General features: G+C 29.1%; 4 protein-coding genes across 12 annotated transcripts; 3 read left to right on the top strand and 1 right to left on the bottom strand.

Annotated features, from left to right (window-relative positions):
- The first annotated feature begins 125 nt into the window (after positions 1-125).
- On the top strand, positions 126-2,775 carry Amt (Ammonium transporter). The gene is made up of 11 exons (XM_035879952.2): positions 126-355; positions 442-727; positions 791-948; positions 1,020-1,131; positions 1,212-1,417; positions 1,501-1,632; positions 1,725-1,820; positions 1,914-2,002; positions 2,083-2,172; positions 2,252-2,339; positions 2,427-2,775. The coding sequence occupies exons 1-11, from the start codon at positions 220-222 to the stop codon at positions 2,588-2,590; spliced, it is 1,557 nt and encodes a 518-aa protein (XP_035735845.2). The 5' UTR covers positions 126-219; the 3' UTR covers positions 2,591-2,775.
- Positions 2,664-5,428, bottom strand: Orc4 (origin recognition complex subunit 4). The gene is made up of 6 exons (XM_035879955.2): positions 5,278-5,428; positions 4,841-5,069; positions 4,424-4,750; positions 3,848-4,345; positions 3,617-3,769; positions 2,664-3,548 (listed from the first exon to the last, which is right to left on the bottom strand). Exons 2-6 carry the CDS (start codon positions 5,054-5,056, stop codon positions 3,387-3,389), a joined length of 1,356 nt encoding a protein of 451 aa, XP_035735848.2. The 5' UTR covers positions 5,057-5,069; positions 5,278-5,428; the 3' UTR covers positions 2,664-3,386.
- Positions 5,339-7,010, top strand: mdlc (RING finger protein mdlc). The gene is made up of 6 exons (XM_035879956.2): positions 5,339-5,474; positions 5,610-5,683; positions 5,841-6,041; positions 6,123-6,339; positions 6,413-6,605; positions 6,693-7,010. The coding sequence occupies exons 1-6, from the start codon at positions 5,339-5,341 to the stop codon at positions 6,868-6,870; spliced, it is 999 nt and encodes a 332-aa protein (XP_035735849.2). The 3' UTR covers positions 6,871-7,010.
- A 758-nt stretch (positions 7,011-7,768) lies between these two features.
- On the top strand, positions 7,769-22,714 carry LOC118447697 (synaptic vesicle glycoprotein 2B). Of its 9 annotated transcripts, none has more exons than XM_035879942.2 (13): positions 7,775-7,915; positions 8,803-9,107; positions 15,452-15,737; positions 16,557-16,704; positions 16,779-16,959; positions 17,065-17,386; positions 17,460-17,618; positions 17,721-17,809; positions 17,876-18,040; positions 18,128-18,247; positions 18,324-18,544; positions 18,630-18,792; positions 18,968-22,714. In XM_035879942.2, the coding sequence occupies exons 3-13, from the start codon at positions 15,468-15,470 to the stop codon at positions 19,146-19,148; spliced, it is 2,019 nt and encodes a 672-aa protein (XP_035735835.1). In that variant the 5' UTR covers positions 7,775-7,915; positions 8,803-9,107; positions 15,452-15,467; the 3' UTR covers positions 19,149-22,714. The 9 variants fall into 9 exon arrangements, 8 of the variants coding, with proteins under 8 accessions (XP_035735841.1, XP_035735835.1, XP_035735834.1 ...); XM_035879941.2 differs by lacking the exon at positions 7,775-7,915 and having other exon boundaries at positions 8,143-9,107; positions 18,968-19,185; positions 19,333-22,714; XR_004839951.2 differs by lacking the exon at positions 7,775-7,915 and having other exon boundaries at positions 8,144-9,107; positions 18,968-19,714; positions 19,820-22,714.
- The last annotated feature ends 934 nt before the right edge of the window (positions 22,715-23,648 follow it).

Here is a 23,648-nt window from a genome sequence, read left to right as displayed (position 1 = left end):
TTTATGACCATGCTCTTTGAATGCATTTATTTCATTTCCTGTTTCCATTCTAGCTTAAACATGCAATTGTACTTAGGGAGATCTCATTAATATTTAACGTGTTTGTCCATACCTTTTGAATTTTTAACTTGTTTTTCCTGAAGGCATTTTACTTTGTTATTCCTTCAGAAGTGAAAAGTAGTCTTTCTTCTCATGCGTTGAAATAAACCTTTTTAAAATATGGAAGAAGATAATTATGAACGCAATATTACTAACAGTACTATTTATGAATATACAAGTTCAATTTACAATCTTACTCAAGAAGATAGTAATTGGATAGTTACCAGTTCTTTTATCATTTTCACTATGCAAACAGGTAAATCATTATTATATTTTAAAGTTATAGTATAAAGCTAATATAAAATAGAAGGATCTATAATTATAAAAAATAAATTGGTGTAGGTTTTGGTATGTTAGAATCAGGATGTGTTTCTTTAAAAAATGAAGTCAATATAATGATGAAAAATGTGGTAGACATAGTTCTTGGTGGACTAACTTATTGGATATTTGGATTTGGCATGAGTTTTGGTGTAAATAAACCCACTAATTCTTTTGTTGGTAGTGGAGGTTTTTTAATTGATCCACCTGTAGACAGTGAACTTATGGGTCCCATTTGTGCTGCATTTTTATTTCAATTAAGCTTTGCTACAACATCTACAACTATTGTTAGCGGTGCAATGGCTGAACGGTATTTCTACACTATAATTTAATACAAATTATGATACAAATATAATTATGTACTTATTTACAGATGTAATTTTAAAGCTTATTGCCTTTTCTCTTTTTTAAATACAATTGTATATTGTATACCAGCTGGGTGGGTATGGGGTGATCATGGATTTTTAAAATCTTTGGGTGTGGTTGATATAGCTGGATCAGGGCCAGTACATCTCGTTGGTGGAATTTCAGGTAAAGTATATTATATAATAGAAAAAATATAGAAGATTATTAATAAATGCTATAACATTATATAAATATAGCTCTTGCATGTGCTATAATGCTTGGTCCAAGACTAGGCAGATATGACTCTGGAATAGATCCTTTACCTTTGGGCTGTCCTGTAAATGCTATAATGGGGTTGTTTGTACTATGGTAATAATAAGCATTAATCTACATCTATAATTTTTAAATGATTTTGTATAAAACACTGTGCATAATACTTGTCATAACAGGTGGGGATGGCTAGCATTTAACAGTGGCAGTACATATGGTGTAAGTGGTCAACGTTGGCAATATGCTGCGAGAGCAGCTGTTTCTACAATGATGGGAAGTATAGGTGGTGGTTTAGTTGGCCTTGGATTTAGTTTGACTAATCCAAATGGGATTGATATTTTGAGTCAAATAAATGGAATTCTTGGTGCATTGGTTGCCATTACAGGTTAATGAAAAAAAACAAATATATCAATATAGGAATATTGAATTTAAAATATTAAATTCTTAATTTTTGTGTTTTATTAATAGGTGGATGTTTTTTGTATTGTGCTTGGGAATCAATAATAATAGGGATGATAGGTGGATTTATTACTTGTTTTTCAATGCCGATGTTAGATAAAATACATATTGATGATCCTGTTGGAGCATCTGCTACACATGGTATATTTATGTTAATGACAAAAATTGCACTATAAAATTACACCATAGCACTATACTTTATCTATTTTATATTATTATGATATTTATATTAGGAGCAAGTGGAATATGGGGCGTTATAGCTATTGGTTTGTTCGCTGATAATCCATATCCTCTAGACACTACCAGTGGTAGAAGGGGTTTATTCAAGGGTTTGCACAGCATATATATTTGTTATGAAATTTTTATAAATATTAAAAAAACAGAGAGAAATAAGTTAAGTAAATTAATAAATTTTTATTTAGGTGGAGGTTGGTATCTGTTAGGTGTACAGTGTTTATCAGTATTATGTTTGATTAGTTGGAGTTTTATTTCTTCCATAATATTATTGTGGGTAAGATGTAAAAAATGAACGATTTAAATTCAGTTAGCTATTTTTATTCAGATTAAATTTAGATAAAATGTATATTTCAGTTAATTGATAAAATCTTACCAATAAGAATGAAAGAAGATGAAGAATTACTTGGTGCAGATTTAGTAGAACATAGAATACGACACGTACAGGTTTGCTTCTATGAGACAAATAATTAATACATAATATTTAAAATTATTAATATTTTATATTACATGTACATATTTTTAGATTGGAGTGAGCAGAGCAATGTCTGCTTTTGATTCTTCTACATTAGTTGATACTTTAAGTAAAGTGCATCCTGTGGGAATAAATCCAGGTAAATAAAAAATACAACAAGTATATGTAATTGATCATATACATATTTCATATTTATTTCTCTTATATATATTATTATTTACAATAGGTCATAATTTATACATTTCAAAAAACAAACGTAAAAGGTATAGAAATTTGATAAATATTAATAATTTACGTACTAAAAAAAAATCTTTGAATTCACCGGTACATGCAGTAACAAATTCTGCAACGTCTATAAAAAATATACCACAATTAGCATGGATTGATTAAAAAATAGTTAAAACAGATCTTTCTCGTGTGAATATAAATTTATTAAAAATGTATGAACATTTTTGATGTGTATCTCATATATGCTTCAAGGCAACATACACAACCAGTACACATTCTGTAATAAATATTCAAATTTTTTTTCACATTCTTTCCTACAATATAATTATCAATTACACATATTAATAAATGGGAAGAACAAAGTTCGCATAGTATTTACTCTATACGATTTTGCTTAATTATTTTTGTGAACTTTGTAAAAATAATATAATTATAACAATTATTTATACTTCCAATTAAAATATTTTTTTCCTGTTTCAAAATTTGTTGATTTACATATAATTTAACTATCACGTTCGATTATAATGGACGTTTTATATTGAATTTTGTGGCAGGAATTGACTAGTAAATTACAACAATTATATATTTCATAAGACTTTGATAGAACTCTTATTGTTAGACAAAGAGATAAACATAAAATATATTTACAATTTGTAGATATGATAATATTTGATATGTATTATGAGAAAAAATTGATCTCTAAGAAACAAACAAGTTGAAATATCGTATTAGTTATTTAAAGTCATTCTGAAATATAAAACAAGAATGTACATTGATAACATATGTTAATACGAATAATACATTAACATATCACACATACCGTCTTAACTTTCTTTGTAAAGAAATGATTTTTACATGATACAAGTTTACTAAACATGTACGGTACATAAAATTACAATGGAATTACAGATTGAGAAGTCTTAGCATATGTGAAATTTTTTAGAATATCACATTTTCATTATAGACTGCTTAATGCCCATTGGGAGACTTCCGTAGGAAGTCCCGGATAATTTTTGACAGCATCCATTACTTGTTGAGATGTCAAAGAAAATTTATATCTTTGATATTCTTTTTCGATTCTTGTATTTGTATTACTTACAGGTACTATAAACTCTAAATTCTAGAAAATGTATACAGTTCGTATTGCAATGTAATCGTTATAATATTTTATTTAATATAATATCTTACCTTAATATGTTCAAATGCTTTCATAATAACTGGTCTTTGAACAGAGTGAATAAAAGAATTTTGATTTGTAAATTTAACATATCGATTGTAGATACTTTCAAAAGTTAATGGTTCACCATCATATATTTCTGTTTCATGTTTCATTGCTATGATCTGCAAGAGTTGTTTCTTAAAATCATTTATTTTATGTTAATCTATCTAATCTGTAATTCCTATAATATTGCTACTTACTAAACACATTTCTAGTATTGATAAACCTTCAAGCATTAATATTTTATCGTCCTGAGAAAATATTTTATTTGCTTCTACAAAATCATTTACTTCTAATTTTTGATGTTTCTCGGATAATGTTGAAACAGCAACTGCTAAAAAATTTCTGAAACTTCTCTCACTAATATCAATCTGATACATTCTTTTTAACAAGTTTATCATTGTAACATTACTAGTTAAACTTTTAATATATTCATTCCACATTGAACCAAAATGTGGATCTATTGTACAGTCATCATATTGTTGCTCTATTCTATTTACGTTTTCATCATCCGGTAAACTAAGAAGATGTTGAAAAAGTTCTAAACGATCATCAAAAGCAGATGCTGGTTGTTCAGGGGATGATGTGTCACCAGAAAAAAGAAATATTTGCCTATGTGAAAATCTTGATTTAACTCTTTTTTCTAGAAGTTCTATAACATCTAATCTACATGTTATACCCAATACACAGATAGGAGCCTACAAAATTATTTATAAATATTTTTAAAGATTCTTTTTTACAATGAATATCTGTGTAAAATTTTAATTTTTACTCACTTGTGCAGACTGAGCAACATCAAAAAGATTATATAACAGAGTTTGATTATGATGCGCACAGAATAAGTCAAACTCGTCTAGTATGAAAATGACTGGCTTAGTGTGTTTTTTGTCTCCAGACTTTAAGCATTCTAATAGGAAATTTAAATTTTCTGCAAATGTGCCAAAGACTTTATCACTTACTACATTTTCTAATTGCATTTGACGCGTAGCATCTTTTAATGCTATACGATCATCGGTATGTACTAAACCATGCAGATTTACTATTAGTGCATTGTCTTTAAAAAACTTCAAAGTGGACAATTCTACTAAGACACTGTTGATGAGCTAAAAAATGCATAGATATCCATAAAAAAACTATAGGATTCACTATCACCCACATAAATATATGAGGAATATACATATGAAAATACATACTGTAGTTTTTCCACTCCCTCTCGGACCAATTAGTAATGCAGAATTACTTTCACCCATTTCAACTGTTCTTTTCAATAAATCTAACACGTGTAAACGTTCTTTAATGTGATGTCTAAATTTTGTTTCAGGACACATTATTTTGCGTTTTAAATATTTTCTTGTTAATAATATCATGTTATCTTGGAAATCAATTGCCATACTTTTCTTCTTATTCATGACTTTAAAGGATCTACAAATATTAAATAGAGGTTTAAGTATATTTAATTATACAGTGTTTATAACTGTCATTATAAAGTATATATAGATAAACATAACATAACCTAGTAACAGTACCGCATACATAGAAAAATTGCAAGAGATATATTTAATTATGAATAAGTTAATCCCCCATTTATGATTAATACTATCACTATATATAGAATATTGCAAATACATACCCTAAGTTCTTTTGAAAATATTAACTAAATAAAATAAGTGGCGTCCGGGTTAAAAAGACGTATGACCAAAGTTGTTTACAAAACAAATATGGAAGACGTGCAGCAAGAGACAGACAAAAAGAATTGTACTTTTTTATTTAAAAAAAGGAAAGTACGAAGTAAAGTATCAAGAAAGCGTAAAGAACTTGACAACAATGGTAAGTGTATATAAAAGACTAAACATTAGTTTCAGATCGCTTTAAGAATTTTTTAATTTTATTACGTAAATTCAATTAACTACTTTATAGGTTATGTGCGTTCTATCGTTCTAATTTCATATTTTTATCTTATAGAAAGTAGCGAAGATGAAACTACGGTCGTTAAAAAAGAAAAAAAGTACGATGAACGTAATCCTATGAGACAAAGTGTAAGTAAACACCAAAAAGATAAATCTCTATTGTTAATCTTTATCCAATATAACGACGTACTAACATTACACCAGTAAAATTTTTAAACAATAACTCTTCTATTAAGCTCTTGTTCTAATAAGAAGTAGGAAATTGTATAATCATAGTGATTTACAGACAAACACAAAGCGATATCATCACAAATCTGTCAATGATGACAGTAGCGAGGATGATAGTGTGACAGTTTCTTATAAAAGCAACAGGACACCTATGCCAGCAGGGCCAAGCGATCAGGGAGCAACTGCCGTTCTGGAAACTGAAACTGAAAAGGACAAGGATGCTCAAGCTTTATTTGAGAAGGCTCAGAAGATTAATGAAGTAATTTTTTAATTCAATTGAATTAAAGGGTCTATTATAATTATCAACATATTGTAAATAGATTGGTGTAATATCTTTTAGGAGCTTGAAGGAAAAGAAGATGATAAAATTTACAGAGGTCTTAATAATTATGCACAGTATTATAAAAAAAGAGATACTGCAGCAGGAAATGCATCCAGTGGTATGGTTCGTAAAGGACCAATCCGTGCTCCAGCTAATCTCAGGGCAACTGTTAGATGGGACTATCAACCAGATATCTGCAAAGATTATAAAGAAACTGGATTTTGTGGTTTTGGAGGTTAGCAAGAACTGCTATTAATTTAAATTATAGTCCGATTAACCACTATATAAAATTGTATTCTTATTTACAGACAGTTGTAAATTTCTTCACGATCGTTCCGATTATAAACTTGGATGGCAATTAGAAAGAGAGGCAGCTACTGGAGAATATAACAACAGTGGAGACGAAGATGACAAGAAATATGAAATAGATAGCGATGAAGAATCTTTGCCATTTAAATGTTTCATTTGTAGAAACAGTTTCACCGATCCAATTGTTACAAAGTATGTATACTAAAATTTCATGATTAAATTAATAATTATATATCTCAAATTAATAATGAGATAACTAAATAATTGTATTTTTTACAGATGTAAACACTATTTCTGTGAAAAGTGTGCTTTAGAACATTACAAGAAGACTACAAGGTGTTACATTTGCAATGTACAGACTAATGGTGTTTTTAATCCAGCTAAAGAGTTAATTGCTCGAACTAAATTAGAGGAAAAGGAAAAAATTGTAGAGGAGGATAGTATGTCTGATGATTAATGGAAATATATATATATATACATATATATATATACACATACACACACACATACGTACATACATACATACATACGTACATGTATGCTTTTAATAAGGATTTTTATGCGTAGTTATATCGCCTATCCTCATAAACAAAGTTTAATAGCTATAAATTAATAGTTATAAAAGAAATATACGTCTCTCTGACATAAAGTTTCAAATAATGAATTAGCATTCCATGATAAGAAACTTTTATCCAAATAAAAACTTCAGAAAAAAGTTTTATTACTCAAAGAGGGATGCTTTTTATTTATCGTTGATGCATATTAAAACGTGCATAAATATAAAGTATTTGTTATTTTAACGATTATTTAAATGAATAGATATTCACGAAAATCAATCGAATTGAAAAAATAATTTTTTACGAAATATGCATATCGTATTCTGGTAGAAGGATAATAGCGATTTTCGGGTAAGTCGAAATTAAACCTTTAGCGCAGAGCCAAAGACGATGATTCATCCATATTTTATGAATTCAAGATACTACTTGGCTCTCAACTAAAAACGAACAATGCGGTGAAAACGCTCAGAATTATTTTGAATGATTTTGGAAAGTGGAAAAAAAATCGATTTGTTAATTGATCAAGTATAAATTGGAATAAAATTGTTTTTGTTAATTTGAAATGAAAATTGTCGATATAATTAGGACTATTTCGATGAACTTTCGATCTTTTCGTAAATCGTTGCTTGAACATTGAACGGTAAGCCGAGAGAGGGGAAAGCGTTGAGTTGTACTGGTGGGGATAACAGGAGGGCGCCAGAGTTCTGTCTCTTTCTCACTCACTCACTCACTCACTCACTCACTCTCTGTCTCTTTCTTACACATTCACTCTCCATCTCTTTCTTACACATTTACTCTTTCCCCTTTGGACGGGCAGGAAGGTGATCTCGTCGTTCTCGTAGGCGTAGCGTCAAATCGATACGCACGTAGTTTGTTGTTTCCTTCGTAGCGCGAAAATGTCAGCGAGTCGATCGCTTTTTACGGACAAACGAAGAATAAGCCAAAGTATGCTGACGTTGTTGTACCATCGTGTTACGATATAAAAACTTGGAAGTTTTGCTCGTAGCTGTTAACAAAGGGAGAAAAGGGCTTTTTATCTCTTTCCCTCTCTTTCTCTCTCTCTCTTTCTCTTTCCCCCTTTCTCTCTCTCTCTCTCTCTCTCTCTCTCTCTCTCTCTCTCTCTCTCTCTCTCTCTCTCTCTCTCTCTCTCTCTCTCTGTTTCTCTCTCCCCTTCTCATATTCATATATATCATCCGTATATTATCAGCATTCTACCTACCCTTTCATAAATTAATTCCCGAAAGAGACAAGGTGTAAAAAAGAAAGAAGTGAAAGAAGGATAGTGTTAAGACAAGTGTTTAAACAAGAAAAGATTGTAGAAAACGACGACGACGACGTACAAAAAAAAAAAAGAAAAAAGAAAAGAAAAAAAAAGAAAAATTGTTCAAACGAAAGGAAGGAAAAAACCGAGTTTAAAAACGAAAAAGAGAAGAATGCAAAAGAATTCTTAACTCGATTAGTAGAAAAAGTTTTTGTCCTTGCACAACAGGGATGCCTTGAGGTAGGACAATGATCGGACGGAGAACGACCTTCGAAATATCAATAAGGGACTTTCTTTCGCGTAACAATGTAACGTAATTTTTCGATAGATTAAAATATAATATTCGTATTACTTGTTTTATCGAATTATCGTTTCGTATTCTTTCCTTTCTTTCTTTCTTTCTTTTTTTTTTCCCCCTTTTTTTCTGGTCTTCTTTGTTCTTTTTTCGTTACAATCGAATTCGAAGAAGATATATAAAAGTGCGAGTGTAAATTATTACAAGACATAATGACCGATATCGTAGAATTGTAGTTAGAAATAAGGGTGGGTAAAATCATGTTCGGTCCATTAGGTGATTAAAAAGAAGAGCATTCACGTTGGAATTAAGTTTTATTGTCGATCGATAAAAAGGAGTGTGTGTGTGAAGGATCAAAGTGTGCATACGAAGACAGTGGAATTGATCAACGATAGAGTCATACGCGCTTCTGTTTTGTGACAGAAAGAGAGAGAGAGAGAGAGAGAGAGAGAGAGAGAGAGAGGTAGTGTCCAAAAGGAAGAAGACAAAAAGAAAGAGAGAGAGAGAAAGAGAACGAGAAAGAGAAGAAAATAGTTACGTGTCGGTGCCGGTTTCCGCGAAGACGACTTTTTATTAACCAGGTAAGAATAACTCGAATCAAAAATTGTCTTAATATATTTTATTTTATTCGATTATTATCATTTTTATATTTTTAAACGTGAAGTTGAATAATATAGAGAAATTTTCATAGTAGTTTCAATCTTATTTTTACAAGTACTTATTTTTATGCAAATCTATAAATGTGTATATGTGTGTGTGTGTGTGTATATATATATATATATATATATATATTCTTCATTGTATGTCTAATCAGAAAGCAAGAGTTACAAGTGTGCGTTAATAAAGTAAAATAAATGAATGTATCGAGATATATATATATATGATGAACGATTATGGATATTAGTACGATAACACTTTTTTTTTTCTTTTTTTCTTTTTTTTTTACAGTTAATGACACTTCAATGACAATTCGATTTAATCACATTCACATTAATAATTTATTGTATTGATTATATGTAGATCGTCGAAGAAAATTTAAATTTGTCTCTTTCATAAATGTTATTATTATTTTTAAAGAAAAACAAATAAGAAAGAAAAAGTATAGTCAATATATAACAGTAATAAAATGATCGAGAAACGTTAAGAAAAGTGATCGAGTGTGTCGTGATAAAAAAAAAGAACGTATAAAGAACATATACACAAGTGACAACTGTTTAGTATCATTGAGTCAAAGTTTATCGCATGTCGTAATTGCACAGGTGGAAACATGAGTTTTTATTTAAAAAGAAGATTGAGTTAGTGTTATACATGAACGCGCGCGTACGTGTGTATGTTCATGCGTGTGTGCGTGTGTTTCTGGTCTGTGTGTGTGTGTGAGAGAGAGAGAGAGAGAGAGAGAGAGAGAGAGAGAGACACTCGTATAAATTTGAAATAGAACGATCTTTGTAGTAATTCGAAATTTGTACGAACATATGTATATATATATATAATATGTATACATATATATACAAATCTAACATAAAGAAGAAGAGATGAATGCGCTTCTATATAATGCTTATCGTTGACGAGGAACGTAGACCGGCATATTTGATAGCGTCGCTAGCAAATGAGGGGGAGCTTGGTTTAAAACAAGGAGGTTATCGGATTATTACGCGCAAAGCATCGCATGTAACGTCGCGTCGCGTTTTCCAATGTCATGCGCCATTTTTCATTTTCTTTTTTAATCTTTTTATTTTTTTTCCTTGCATTCATTTCCCCTCCTCCTCCCCCCCTTTTTTTGTTCAAAATCGATCGATCATCAAAGTTCGTAAGAAATTTATTGGAATATCAATTCTCTCTCCAAAATGATTCTATTCGATTCTTATTTCTTATTGTTCTATCTCTTTCTATTTTGACATTGAAGAAGATAAAAGATATCATTGGCCAACGACACTTTTTTTATCGCTCTTGTGACTCTTTAAATATTTGCGTCTACAATGGTATCTTACAAAATCATACGAAGTTTTAGATACTATTATTGCTAATGATCGATATATGTCAAAGTAATCGAGTTTAGAAAATTTATAGAGGGCGTGCATAGTACAACTATGTATGTTTCATCATCGATTTTTATCGGACTACCGTGATAGAGAGATATGTAAATACGCGTCGATTGTAAAATATATTCTTCTATTTGTAACGGATATAATATTTTTTATGTGTACGTGGGTATGTACGTTCGTATGCGTATTGAAATTGAAGTTAAAAAAGAGAGTAAAATAGTGAAGTTGCAAAAGGAGATTAAAGTTATAGAAGGTATTGAAGATTAATATTAAGAAGAAGTTAAAGTTAGAGAAGAGAGTGAAGTTAAAGAAGAAATCGAAGTTAAAAAGGAGTAGGTGAAGTTGAAGTTAAAGAAAAATATTGTAGTTGAAATGGAAGTTGATGTTGACGTTAATGTTGAAATTAAAGAAGAAATTGAGATTGAAGTTTGTTCCCACTTCATTTCAGCATATTATTATCATCATCATTATCTTATCGTCGGTTATCAACGTTACCATCGTTATTTTATATTTGATTATTTTTTTATTTTATTATTTTCCTTAACATTAATTTTATTTTCAATTTCTTTTTTAGCTTTATCCTTTTCGAAAATAAAGATGCTAATTTATATAATATTATTCTAATAATATTATTTTCATTATATAAAAATATAATTCATTTTTTAAATAAAATTAAATTAAAATATAAATTATTTTTATATAATAAAAATAATAATATTAGAATAATAATAAAAAGTAAAAAAGAAGAGAAAATATTCATTTTATACAAATAATAATACTAATAGTAAAAAGATAATAATTAATATTAATACATAAATGTTTTTTTATGTGCATATATAGTTTTGTAAATGTTTTCTTCAATTTTCAACTTTTTTTTTATGCAATTTTCATGCAATTATATAGAAAGTAAAAAAAATATTTAATAGATACAAAAAAAAATATATTAATATTATTTATATTAGATAAGATTAAATCATAATAGTAAGATTTTAATTTATATTTAATATCTAATCTCTAAATTAGGTATTCCCAAATTTTTGTTGTTGTGAAACCCTCAGAAAATTTTTCAAAAATCATGAAACCCTCTATAAGTGTTTCTTAACCTATAGGTCGTGTTAAAATTTTAACCTTTTAACAGGGGAATTTATTTTTATTTGTTATAAATAATTCATTTCACAATGGGGTTCTCTTTCTTCACAAAGGCAATTTTATTATATTGAGTCTAAAGTATGAAAAGGGAAGAGAAAAATTTTGTTCATGAAAAATATTTTGATAAAATATATTAAAGCAAAAAATTTTCTTTTCAAATATAAAAAAATTAATAAAACGAAGTTATATGAAATTATTTTCCTGTATGATAATCTTTGAAACATTGAGGGTTGCACAAAATAACGTTATAATGGAAACACCAGAATATCGATTCTTTCCTCAAATTTTTCGAATAACACCGAAAGAATCTTTTGATTACGTTTGCTTTTGAATTGTTGTCGGAAATATAATCGGCAAAATATCTTTCTACTAAGAAGCTTTGAGATATGTACAAAATGAAATAGAATAGTAAAAAATGAAATAGAATGCTGAATAAAGATTAATTTTTAAAGCACCATAACGAAAAATGTCAGCATGCCCATTGAAGTTGTATTTCTGATTAAGAGATTAATGAGCCGTAAAATGGTTACAGTTGCTTTACGTCAAAGTGAAAAAAAAGTGATTAGATAATTTATGAAAGATTTCCACAAAATTCCTGTAGAAATTGTAATAACTGTCGAATTTTAAAAATAATATATAGCGACTCTAGTCTATTAAGTTCTTAAAAATTGTATATTATAAAAATTTGGGTAGTGGATATCATTGCAACCAAATATATTAAGCCGCACGACACAAAGTTGCGAAACGTTTCTTTATAATGTAGATGTCTGTTGAATCATGCATACCATTCCCAACGCGAATAATATTAAATTTGACTGTTAAAATAATTTGATCTCCGGAATCCAATAAATTTTTTTTTATAGAACCACAGATTTCCGTGGAACATGTTTTGAGAATCTTCAAATCCAAACAAAAGTAACCATCTTAAAATGATAATTGTTCTAAAAATAAAATTTTGAAAAAACCTTTTCTAGAATAAATTAATCGTTTTCCTTTCTTTTTTTTTTCTTTTTTATTATCTATTACTTTTTTTCTTTTTTCTGTCCTTTACTCAGTACACTTCTATATATATTTACTCATATGTATATATGTATACATTACTCTTTATCGATCGCAGTATACAAGTATTACTATTGCCAGTAACAAGCAAACAGACGAGATAGTCTTTACGCTTGAAACTTTTCCGACGATGGAAACTTAAATGTATGAGTAACGAACTGGAATTCGACTTCCGTATATAGGGGATTAGATAGCCTCGTACACTATGCCTCGTACCACCTATTTTTGTCATCTCTACTTGATCTCTGCATGCTCTCTCTCTCCCTCTCCGTCTCTCTCTCTCTCTCTCTCTCTCTCTCTCACAAATAGTTTGATTCTGCCGATCTTAAAATTCAACGACAGTACTATGTCTAGAATCTTTCCACATGTTTTAAATTATCTTTTTATTTCTATCCTGTAATATGTAATCGATAATATGTATACATTATTATTTTGCAATGTTTAAAAATATTTTTAAAATACATTTTTTTAATATCAAATTTGTGAATGTACATACACTCACACACACACACACACACACACACACACACACACACACACACATACTTATGTATATATATTTGATACTATCTCAATGATATCTATAGTGCATCCATCGATAAATAAGATATGCGAACAAAGTATCGTTCCTTTTTTTTTCCCCTTGAATTATCTATTTCTATTGCACTCACTTCGGCCATGTCAAACAACCTTGTACTTCCATTTATACGGACTTGACGAGTTTCTTCGTTACTGAAAAGGCATTCACTGAGGAGAGAGAGACGTGCACGTTTGCCGGGTCATTACTAGCTTTAAGAAAAGAGGGTAAGACTTCTGCGCGACATTCAAAAATAGCTTCTTCGTCGCGTTCTGGTATTCTTCGTTATAAATTAATGTCGTCAATTTACACACACACACACATACACACACACACACACACACACACACATATATATATATATATATATATATATATATATATATATTGCATACATTGTTTAATCTGCTAATTATGGATATATTTCTCATGAAAAAATGATAATATTTTTTATGTTATAACAAATATACTCGTAATGCAAAAAAGTAGATAATCACGATTTGATATTTAAATAGTTATTAAATGGCATAAAATAGAATAGTTTAGCATGACGAGTATACTCATTGTTATTACTTTTTCAATGTAAAAAATGTTAGTTATTATCCACTATATTTCGCGATTATAATACACAGCGAGGTATATAATTAGCACCTTGAGCATGCGCCATTTGTTAATTTCTTTTCTCTATTCCTTTTATGCCATAGGTCAATTCAATTATATCGCCCGTGTAACCTTTATTCGTCTCGGAAGAGAGGATCTAAATTGTATATATACATAACATACATCCGATAAAAATATCGATAAAGCGCCCAGCTACGTTTTACGTCAATTTGGTCTTCCCTTTTTTGATTTACACAAATTCTTATTGAACCGAATAAACAGAGAGAGAGAGAGAGAGAAAGAGAGAGAGACGAGTTTTACTTGTTTGACACAAAGAGTATGTCAAGTACGTCAAGTGTTTACAGTGATTTAAAAATTACAATAGAACTTTACCATAGGAGGTGAAATTTGTAAAGATTTCATATAGCAAATTTTGTCTATAGGTTTTATCTATAAGTTTTATCCTATTCCAATAATAATTCAGACATTTTATATTCATATTTAAAAAATCTTTTTTTATGTATATATATAAAATCACTACTTTCGTCATTAATCGATTGGTATTAGAATAATATAACACTTTTGAATAATAACACTGTGCGATAAGAATCTAATATGATTAAACAAATAAAGAATATAGATTTTAAAGCTAGACATCGACAGATATCTGTCCCCTTCTCCTCCTCTGTCTTTTCGTCAGCCTGCTTGCCTGCCTGCTTATTTGCTTGCTTGTTCGCTTACTCGGCATTGACGCAAGGTTGACACGTGTCTTTCGTGCATGTAGTTATGTATAACATATATGCCATTACGAGAGAAACGCGTCACGCTTTCGCGTGCGCAAGGAACGTAAATACGCGCGACATTTACGTGCAAGGGATATTATCGAGAGAGAGAGAGAGAGAGAGAGAGAGAGAGAGAGAGAGAGAGAGAGAGAGAGAGAGAGAGAGAGAAAAGATTCGCATACGTAAGCTAATGCTAATCGATGTGGAGAAGCACACGATAGGGTTGACTGCCGTATTAAATACGTAACATGCATTAAGTCGTAATATACGTAAGCATGGTATCGATATAGGAAGATATGAGTGACGTAACATCGAATTAATTTAATACTTTCACCAATTTTATCTATTGATTACTTACTGTGATTCCCGTATATTATCATATCAATTTTACGAATTTATATTTTGATGCCATTTTTCTTAGACTTGATTTCTTTTTTACGCCATTAATTTCGCTAACAGACTTTTTTGTATTATCATAATCGAATAAAAAAAGAATCAAGAGAGAGAGAGAGAGAGAGAGAGAGAGAGAGAGAGAGAGAGAGAGAGAGAGAGAGAGAGAGAGAGAGAGAGAGAGAGAGAGAGAGAGAGAGAGAGAGAGAGAGAGAGAGAGAGAGAGAGAGAGAGAAAGGATAGATAATATTGTATCTTCTTTCTTTTACTTTTTTTTTTTTTTAATGGGAATGAAGGCAAAATGGTTGGATGATACACTTTTTCAGATGAGTTGTGGCAGTAATGCCCCCATCGGAGGAGGAAAGCCAGTGGCTCGTTGGCAGCGGGGGTGGTGTAACGTCCTCCAGTGGTGGTGCGACGATAACCGGAACTGGAGATCGTTCCTTGAATATTAGGGGTGGCCTTTACACCGAAGAAATGACGACACAAACAGCTAATTCGGCCAATGCCACCGCTAACGCCCCCTCGGCCGATTCCGCCGAGCATGATTTGATCGACTCAACGGCAGATGCTACGCTCCTCGCACAATTTCATGAGGATGCAATAAAGCAGGTAAAAGAAGGATATTTTTTAATTCTTTTATCTTTTCTATTATTTATCTCTTCAGTTTTTCCTCGACTTTTTTGTTTATCTTATTCAAAAATACCAATAGAGCATTGTTGATTGGCTGTCAACCAATAACAAATCAACAAAGTCTATCCCTCTTCTTTCATTGGCTTTTTAAGACCAGGACAAAGAGCTACGAATGAATACGAACAGAAACGAATAAATACGAACAGTGCAGCGGGATGCTGTGTTTTCTTTTTATTTTTTTTTTCTTGTCGGGTGAACGAACTAAAATGAACACAATCAAATCGAAATAATGGACTAACAAAACTGATGTCTAAGACCGAACGGCATCGTCTTTTGCCGATTCGTTTTAGTTTATTCGTAAAAATAATATATAGAATTTTCATTTTGTTAGACGTCAAATTTGTGATTACGATATGGACGAAGTTTTAGATGAATCAATCGTTAAAACAAGATATACATCACAAAGGATCGATGGTTATTTACAAGATATCCCAGTAAATATCTTTACGTCTATTACAAGGATATCATATAATTATATATAATTTTTAATAATTATATATAATAAAAAAAAAATTTAGAATAATTATATATAATAAATACGAAGAGAAATTTGTTGATATTGTGTTTATTTATTCTATCATTATATAATTGATTTAAAATATGTTTACATTGAAAAGAATTGCATAGTACCTTTCAGAAGTGAATGTCTTTTTATTAATATTAAAAGTGAACGTTGCTTAAGTTCTTTCTTTCTTTTTTATTTTTTTTTTTTTCTAAAATATTATCATTTCATTTTAGGCTGGCGTTGGTTACTTCCAATTATTAGCAACATTGTGTACAGGTCTAAGTTTAGCTGCTGATACTGTTGAATTTTTTGTTGTCCCATATATATTACCAAGTGCTGAAGTTGAACTATGTATTGAAGATAATGAAAAAGGATGGCTTGGTTAGTAAAATTTATATTCCATATTGTTTCATTGTTAATATCAATAATTTAATTAAAATATTTATATATCGTAGCCAATATTACTCTCATGGGTCTTGCACTGGGAGGATTATTTTGGGGAGGTCTTGGAGACAGAATCGGAAGGCATAGATCATTATTATCAGCCATGTCGGTACATGCTTTATTTAGTGGTGTAGCTACATTTATGCCAACATATGGTACTTTTATGACAGCAAGATTCTGTTCAGCAATTGGGTGAGTACAAATATATTTTTGGTATTATATTTTCATTTAATTTTTATGATAGATTTTTTGATATATTTTGTTTATACTGAAAAATACATTTAAATCTTATTATAGAGTGGGAGGATCTGTTCCTTTAGCATTTGCATATCTCGCAGAGTGTTGTCCAAGATTGAGCAGAGGTCGATGGACCGGTATACTTGTAGCAACAGGAGCATTAGGTGGCGTATATGCGGCTCTCTTAGCATGGACAATTGTACCAACAACTGGAGAGATGGTTGTTCTGGAAAACAAGGAACACTTTAGTGCCTGGCATCGTTTTCTATTATTATGTTGTTTACCTGCTTTATGTTCTACTATTGGACTCATCTTTCTACCAGAAAGTCCAAGATATCTTGTTGAGGCAGGAAGAGATGTTGAAGCTATGATGGTTTATCAGGTAGTCATAAAATTATTATAGTATATATTTTTTGGCTTTTTATATATACTTCAGTCCTATATTTTTAATATAGAGAATATATAAAAAGAATAATGCACGAAAAGGGGCTGCAGGTGCACAGTACCAACTCTCTGAACTAGAACTTCCAACTAAACGGCCACGTGGTTTGGCACCTCCATCACCTAGTACTCATACTAGCGTTTTGGCAGATATAATGTACTCAGTTGAAATGGTAAATAGATTTGCATGGTCATTAATTAATTTTAAGTATAAAAATAAACTACAATGATTTTTATATCTTTAATACAAAATATGATATTTTTTACATCTTTAGTTTTGGAGTTCCTTTCTGGAATTATTTGCAGCACCACATTTACGTGTAACTTTAGTGCTTTTACTTATTTGGTCAACTGCATCATTTGGGTAAGATTTTGTTCTTTTAATCCATATTTTTCTGGACATTTTTAATTAGTATCATTTTTGTTTAAGTTTATATGGTCTTATGGTATGGTGTCCAGAATATCTTAAACTTATAAGAGCTACAGAGTATGAAGCTCATACTGTACAATTTGTTGGAAAAGATTATAATAATGAAATATTTAGTGGTTCTATGGAAAATTGCCAATATAAAGATTCAACATTTTCATACTGCAAGTAAGTCGGTTTTTCAAAATGTATGGTGAATTAGATATTTCAATGTCTTATATTATATATAAAAATATCTTTATATTTATATTTTAGGTTTACAAAAATAGTACTCAGTCATGTTGACTTTGACAATTGTACTTTCCAGTTTGTAGAATTTAGCAGTATAAAATCTAGTAAAACTCATTTTACAGACAGTATTATTGTGCATTCAAAGTATGTTTACTACATAAAAATGTTTGATGGTATATCATAAAATTTAAATATTTTAATATGTATATGTTTTTCAAAGATTTGTAGATACAGATCTGTCATCCCAAGCTTTCACAAGATGTGAATTACGTAACAATACAAAGCTGAGTCTTAGTGGTCCATGTCCAACTCTTGATCTTGATTATAATATTTATATTGAAGAAGCATTACATGGTCATCTGGTTGCGCAATTGGCTTTTATACCTGCAGCTACATTAGCAGGACTTGCACTTACAGTTTTACAACGACCAAAAATGATAGGTTTGTTTTATATTTAATTTACACTATTTTAGAGAATGTGATATATTTTAAAAATATTAATGATTTATTTTTCCTATATACATAGGGATCTCTTTATTTTTCTCTTCTGTTGCGGCACTCTGCCTAATACTAGTTGGTACAAATAGTTCTGCAGTTTTAGGATTTGAAGGAGGATTTATAGCAGTTTTTACAATTGCCTGGACATCACTTATTTTGGTTACAATTGAGAGCTTTCCTACACATTTAAGGTAATTTTTTTTCTTTTTTCATAATTAACTTGATGAAAAGTAAGATTGAAAAGTAATTAAAATAGATGTGAAATTATTTATTTAAATCAATGAAACGAAATACTTGTAGATTTATTGAATGATAATATTCTGATATATAATTAAACATATAAAAATTTATTAATTATTTGTACAGATGCACTGGCTTTGGCTTTATTGCAGCCGTCATAAGAATATCGGGTCTCATAGGGACTATAACTTATCAAACATTAATTGGTGCACCTTTAGTTGCACCAGCATTGCTTACTGCTTCGACATTGCTCATAGCTAGTATTACAACTTTGGATTTGCCTCACACTCATTCGGTATTTTTATAAATACCACACAGTTAAATACAACATGAAAGATAGAATGGTAAATAGAAGTAGAATATATAAACAGGAGTTATAAGTGCAACGCATTGGTACTTGTGATTATTAGTATCAACATTTGGTATTAATGTAAAAACAATTTTTAACATGTACTATGATAATATAATAATTATTTTATTGAAATTTAAAGATATAATAATGAAAACATGGAGAAAATAATTTGAGCATAGTGTGGAACATTGAAAAGCACTTTGTAAAAAATTGGTTTTTACAAAGTCCATTATATGGCAAGAAATAGATATTTCTTTCTTTGTAATCCAGATTCCGTACAAAGTGACATATCTTAAAGCTATAACGAAGTGTGTGTATATGTTGTATATGCAAATGTTTGAAGAACTAAAGCGCACAGAGAATTAATGGAAATTTTTGAACGGTAGTGAAAAGACTTTCTGTGGAGTAAAGTGTGTGTGTACCGTATGTATGTGCATTGAAGAGATCAATGAAACTTTCTATGTTGGAAAGTGTAAAGAAGAGAGAAGTTTAAATACAGAAAAGTTATAAATCCAAGTGACGTAAGGAAATTATCATAAAGAGTTGGAAGTTAATAACAGTCCTTAAGAAAATACTAAGGTAAAGTTTCAATAGCTCAATGATGTATAAAATTATGCTATTTACAGACATATATTGACAGAAGTGTTCTATTAAGGGATTCTTTGCGAAGTGTGTCAATTCTAATGAATACAATTAATTGAGCATTAAAACATAACACTTCACCGAGCTAGAAGAGAAAAAAAGAGAAATAATGAATCACTAAATACTGAATATTAAGATATATTACGAAATATATTTGAATGCAAATAAGATTCATGAGGAATGTTTAATTTCACTAGTCAAACAAACAAAATTGTACAATATTGGAAATTCTGCAGTGTTTTATTCTGCAGCGAAGCATATAAATGAAAAGACAAATTCTAACATTTGCATGAGATTTTTTTCATATTTGTCATATGAAACATGGATAGATATGTTTTTTTTTTTTTTTTTTTTTTTTTTTTTTTTTTTTTTGGAAAACTTATTTCTAATATGCCAAAAGAGTTGTATGATGGAAGATTATTATTGAACAGAAATCTACATACAGCAAAGTTCTCCATGAAAAACATAAAGTGTATATCCAGTACTTCCGCTTCATACCGATTACTAGTTCATAGTAGCTATGTAAGCAAAAGATTAGTAAAAAGTAATCAAGAGGCATTATCAATATAATATAAACGCTGCCGCATAAATCTTAAATTTTTAGTTAAAGATTTCAGTCATCAGCATTGTTAGTATAAATTCAAGAGATTATTGCCTCTAGTCAATTTAATCTTTATTAAAAGCAATGATGTGTTAAATAATGAAATGTCTCTAATTGTCCAATATAGATGCACATGTAATAGAATGTTTTTTTTTTTTCGGAATATATATAAATTATATATTAACAAATACTCTATAATAGAGTCATGATAATTACTTTTATAGTTATTTGTATTTTGCAATCTTTATAATCAATTGGTATGAAATATAACAAAGACATACGAAAAAAAATAAGGTTCCTTGGAAACAGTACACATTATTTCTAGGCTGTAAGAATATCAGCCTGTCAAGAACAAAATAATAATACTCTATTAGGTGTGAGGACTTAAAATATTTCATCGAGTACTTGGAGAAATTTATTGAGACAAAGAAAACTAGACATTTACGTCCCATCATGGTTAGTGAATTTTTTCATATCAAATTGTTGTCTTGTAATTTATGCGAGATTATTATACTGGACCTGGTTTTTCAAATGGTATTGTCATGATATGGAAATAAATATTTAATAGGATAAATATTTAAACATTCCATTTTACTCTTGGAATATTATTTTCAAAATCATATTCTTTTAGTCATGAAATTCATTTCTATTTACATATATTACCATTCTGAACCTGGTCGTGAAGCTTGTGCTGTGTATATGAATATTATTAAAACATTTAATATTAGCACAAGTATAGAATATAAAAATAAAATATAGAATTTCTTTTAATTGGCACGTGCAGTTTCACACAATTAAATCGATGCTATATCATTGAAATTTATCATTGCCTATAGAATAATATACTTTTATTAACATATCATACTTATGTGCTAGCACTATAGATGAATAGATTTTCAATTAGGCTGCAAATCAGAATACATAGAAATACATATCAGTAATTGCATGGGATAAATTTTGGAATTTATAACAATCTTCAAATTTACTGGTATGATATTTCTTAAATTTACATTTTAGATATTTTTTTTAGTAAGATGGATTAGTTAGTAATACATATATATTCTTTTTTTACACAGTTGATTATCAACCGGTCGATATGTTGTATCAATTAATATTTATTAAATATTTTAATTTGTTAAAAAGAGTAAATAATTTGTTAATATTAACAGCAATTAAATAAGAAGAAGAGCCATAAATTGTACAAATCATAGCAAATAACATATTATTTACGTTGCTATGTGCAATAATAGGTTTATGTTGAAAATATTCATACTCTGTTATTCTAATCATAATAACCCATATAAATGCATTTACGTCGATAATTGTCATATACCTATTTAAAATAGACTGAAAAATCAGGATCAGTTGATAATCACTGTGCGTTGCGAAGAGACTGTACTTTCAAGTTTATAATAGTTAATAAATATAAATTAAGACTTTGCGTACATATCTAAATAATAATAGCAGTGTAAGTAGACCAAAAATGCTGGTTTTAAAAATTTGATCTTGCTTGCATTATCTGTTGAATAATATTTAGGAGCATTTTAAGATATTCATTTATTGCATAAGGTTTATCATATTTAATTGCAATACATTAATCGAATGATAGAATTCATAACATTTGTTCTATTGCAACGAGATTAGTAGATTATTGATAAAAAAATTTTCCAATGTTAACGAAAAATTTTGTAAATAACAACGCAATCAAATTTTTAAATTCGATCAATTAAAGATGCATTGTAATAGCAGATGCAAGTATATTCGGCGGATCATCCAATCAGTATTTAATCAAATTAAGAATTTATTTGTTTAATAATTATTAATTATCTATTATATTAAAAATACATTATTAATTAATTTTATATGGTTTTAATGAAAATGATAATATGCGTTGTTAATTAACATTTTATACACGTTGCTTCTACGAAAATGTAAATTTCGATATTGTAATCTTTTGGTCATATTTATAACGAGCTCTCAAATTATACTCATGTATTTCTTTTAACAATTAAACTATCGCCGATTAAATTTTCAAATAATTATATTCTTGCGGAAAATGTAGAATTTACATACCTATATAAACGTAAATAGTCAGCTTATATTTCTACAACCAAGTAATTTCTCTCAATTGAAAAAAAAAAATGTAGTCAATAAGATTAATCTTTTTGCAGAAATCAGCGTAAATTATTATAAAAACATTGAATGTAATGGAGTTAAAAAGAAATGAAACTGATCGTCTTGCTATTTGTTTTTCTTAAACAATCGCACAATTGCTATTTCTGCATTGATTCTATGTATATATATATATATATATATATATATATATATATATATATATATATATATATATATGAAATAAAGCAATTTAATTACAATAGATTGATCGCTTTTAAAAGAGTAATGATATTTTAAATGGCCGACGCCATTATGGAAAATATTATCCTTATAAATATGGCAACTAATTGGTTTATAATATTGTTAATGTTTATCACCATTGTGTATATATGGGGTTTACAAATGGCGTGACATTAATTATCTTTAAACATTTATTTTATCAAAAAAGATAACAAAGAAAAGAAAAATGCATATATAAAATACTTTTATATAGTTAATTATTTGTAATATTTACCGTCTTTATCATTGATAAAATTTAATTACATCTTATCAAGTTGTATGCTTATTTTGATTTTCCAATCTTTTTTAATTACAAAATAAGTATTAATAAATGTTAATTATTCTCATGTAAAGAGAATACCAAGTTGATAACCTAGGAAATTTTTTATATCATCGTCGGTAATATAAATTTCTATATGGAACACTTTTACGATGCAAATGTTTACAGATAGCGCTACTTACATCAAACACTGTCTTAATGCTTTTATACAAACGAGAATCGCATATATGGCGATTGTATAAAATTCTTGTCATGATTTTATTACTTCCGTAAGTTAAAATTCATCAGTTGAATTCATTTTAATTTATGCAAGCTAGAGAAACTTATGATCATAATAGATATTTAAATCGATCAGAAAAGATTATATGATTCATTGTTGTAAAATTATAAAATTAATGTTTGGTTATAGCAAATATTCGTGAGATAAAAAAAAGAAAAAAATGTACGCCTGCGCGTATATACCACAACACCTTATTTAATGTTTAGTTGTCGACGATTGTGCATTGACCTTGAGCTTGTCCTTGACCTTGGGCGTGTC

Source organism: Vespa mandarinia, chromosome 1 (assembly GCF_050613455.1).
Source record: "Vespa mandarinia isolate Hongniang chromosome 1, ASM5061345v1, whole genome shotgun sequence".
Classification (NCBI taxonomy): domain Eukaryota; kingdom Metazoa; phylum Arthropoda; class Insecta; order Hymenoptera; family Vespidae; genus Vespa; species Vespa mandarinia.
The sequence above is the reverse complement of the archived record's forward strand: the minus strand, read 5'-3'. Positions and strand labels throughout refer to the sequence as shown.

Coding starts and splice junctions, on each gene's coding strand:
- Amt (XM_035879952.2), top strand. CDS start 220: ATGGAAGAAGATAATTATGAACGCAATATTACTAACAGTACTATTTAT. Junction 356..441: donor CATTTTCACTATGCAAACAG/GTAAATCATTAT, acceptor AAATTGGTGTAG/GTTTTGGTATGTTAGAATCA. Junction 1,418..1,500: donor TGCATTGGTTGCCATTACAG/GTTAATGAAAAA, acceptor TTTTATTAATAG/GTGGATGTTTTTTGTATTGT.
- Orc4 (XM_035879955.2), bottom strand. CDS start 5,056: ATGAATAAGAAGAAAAGTATGGCAATTGATTTCCAAGATAACATGATA. Junction 4,751..4,840: donor GAGGGAGTGGAAAAACTACA/GTATGTATTTTC, acceptor TGCATTTTTTAG/CTCATCAACAGTGTCTTAGT. Junction 4,346..4,423: donor ATGTTGCTCAGTCTGCACAA/GTGAGTAAAAAT, acceptor ATAATTTTGTAG/GCTCCTATCTGTGTATTGGG.
- mdlc (XM_035879956.2), top strand. CDS start 5,339: ATGACCAAAGTTGTTTACAAAACAAATATGGAAGACGTGCAGCAAGAG. Junction 6,042..6,122: donor AGGCTCAGAAGATTAATGAA/GTAATTTTTTAA, acceptor AATATCTTTTAG/GAGCTTGAAGGAAAAGAAGA. Junction 6,606..6,692: donor ACCGATCCAATTGTTACAAA/GTATGTATACTA, acceptor TATTTTTTACAG/ATGTAAACACTATTTCTGTG.
- LOC118447697 (XM_035879948.2), top strand. CDS start 15,468: ATGCCCCCATCGGAGGAGGAAAGCCAGTGGCTCGTTGGCAGCGGGGGT. Junction 18,041..18,127: donor TCAACATTTTCATACTGCAA/GTAAGTCGGTTT, acceptor TTTATATTTTAG/GTTTACAAAAATAGTACTCA. Junction 18,248..18,323: donor AGTATTATTGTGCATTCAAA/GTATGTTTACTA, acceptor TGTTTTTCAAAG/ATTTGTAGATACAGATCTGT.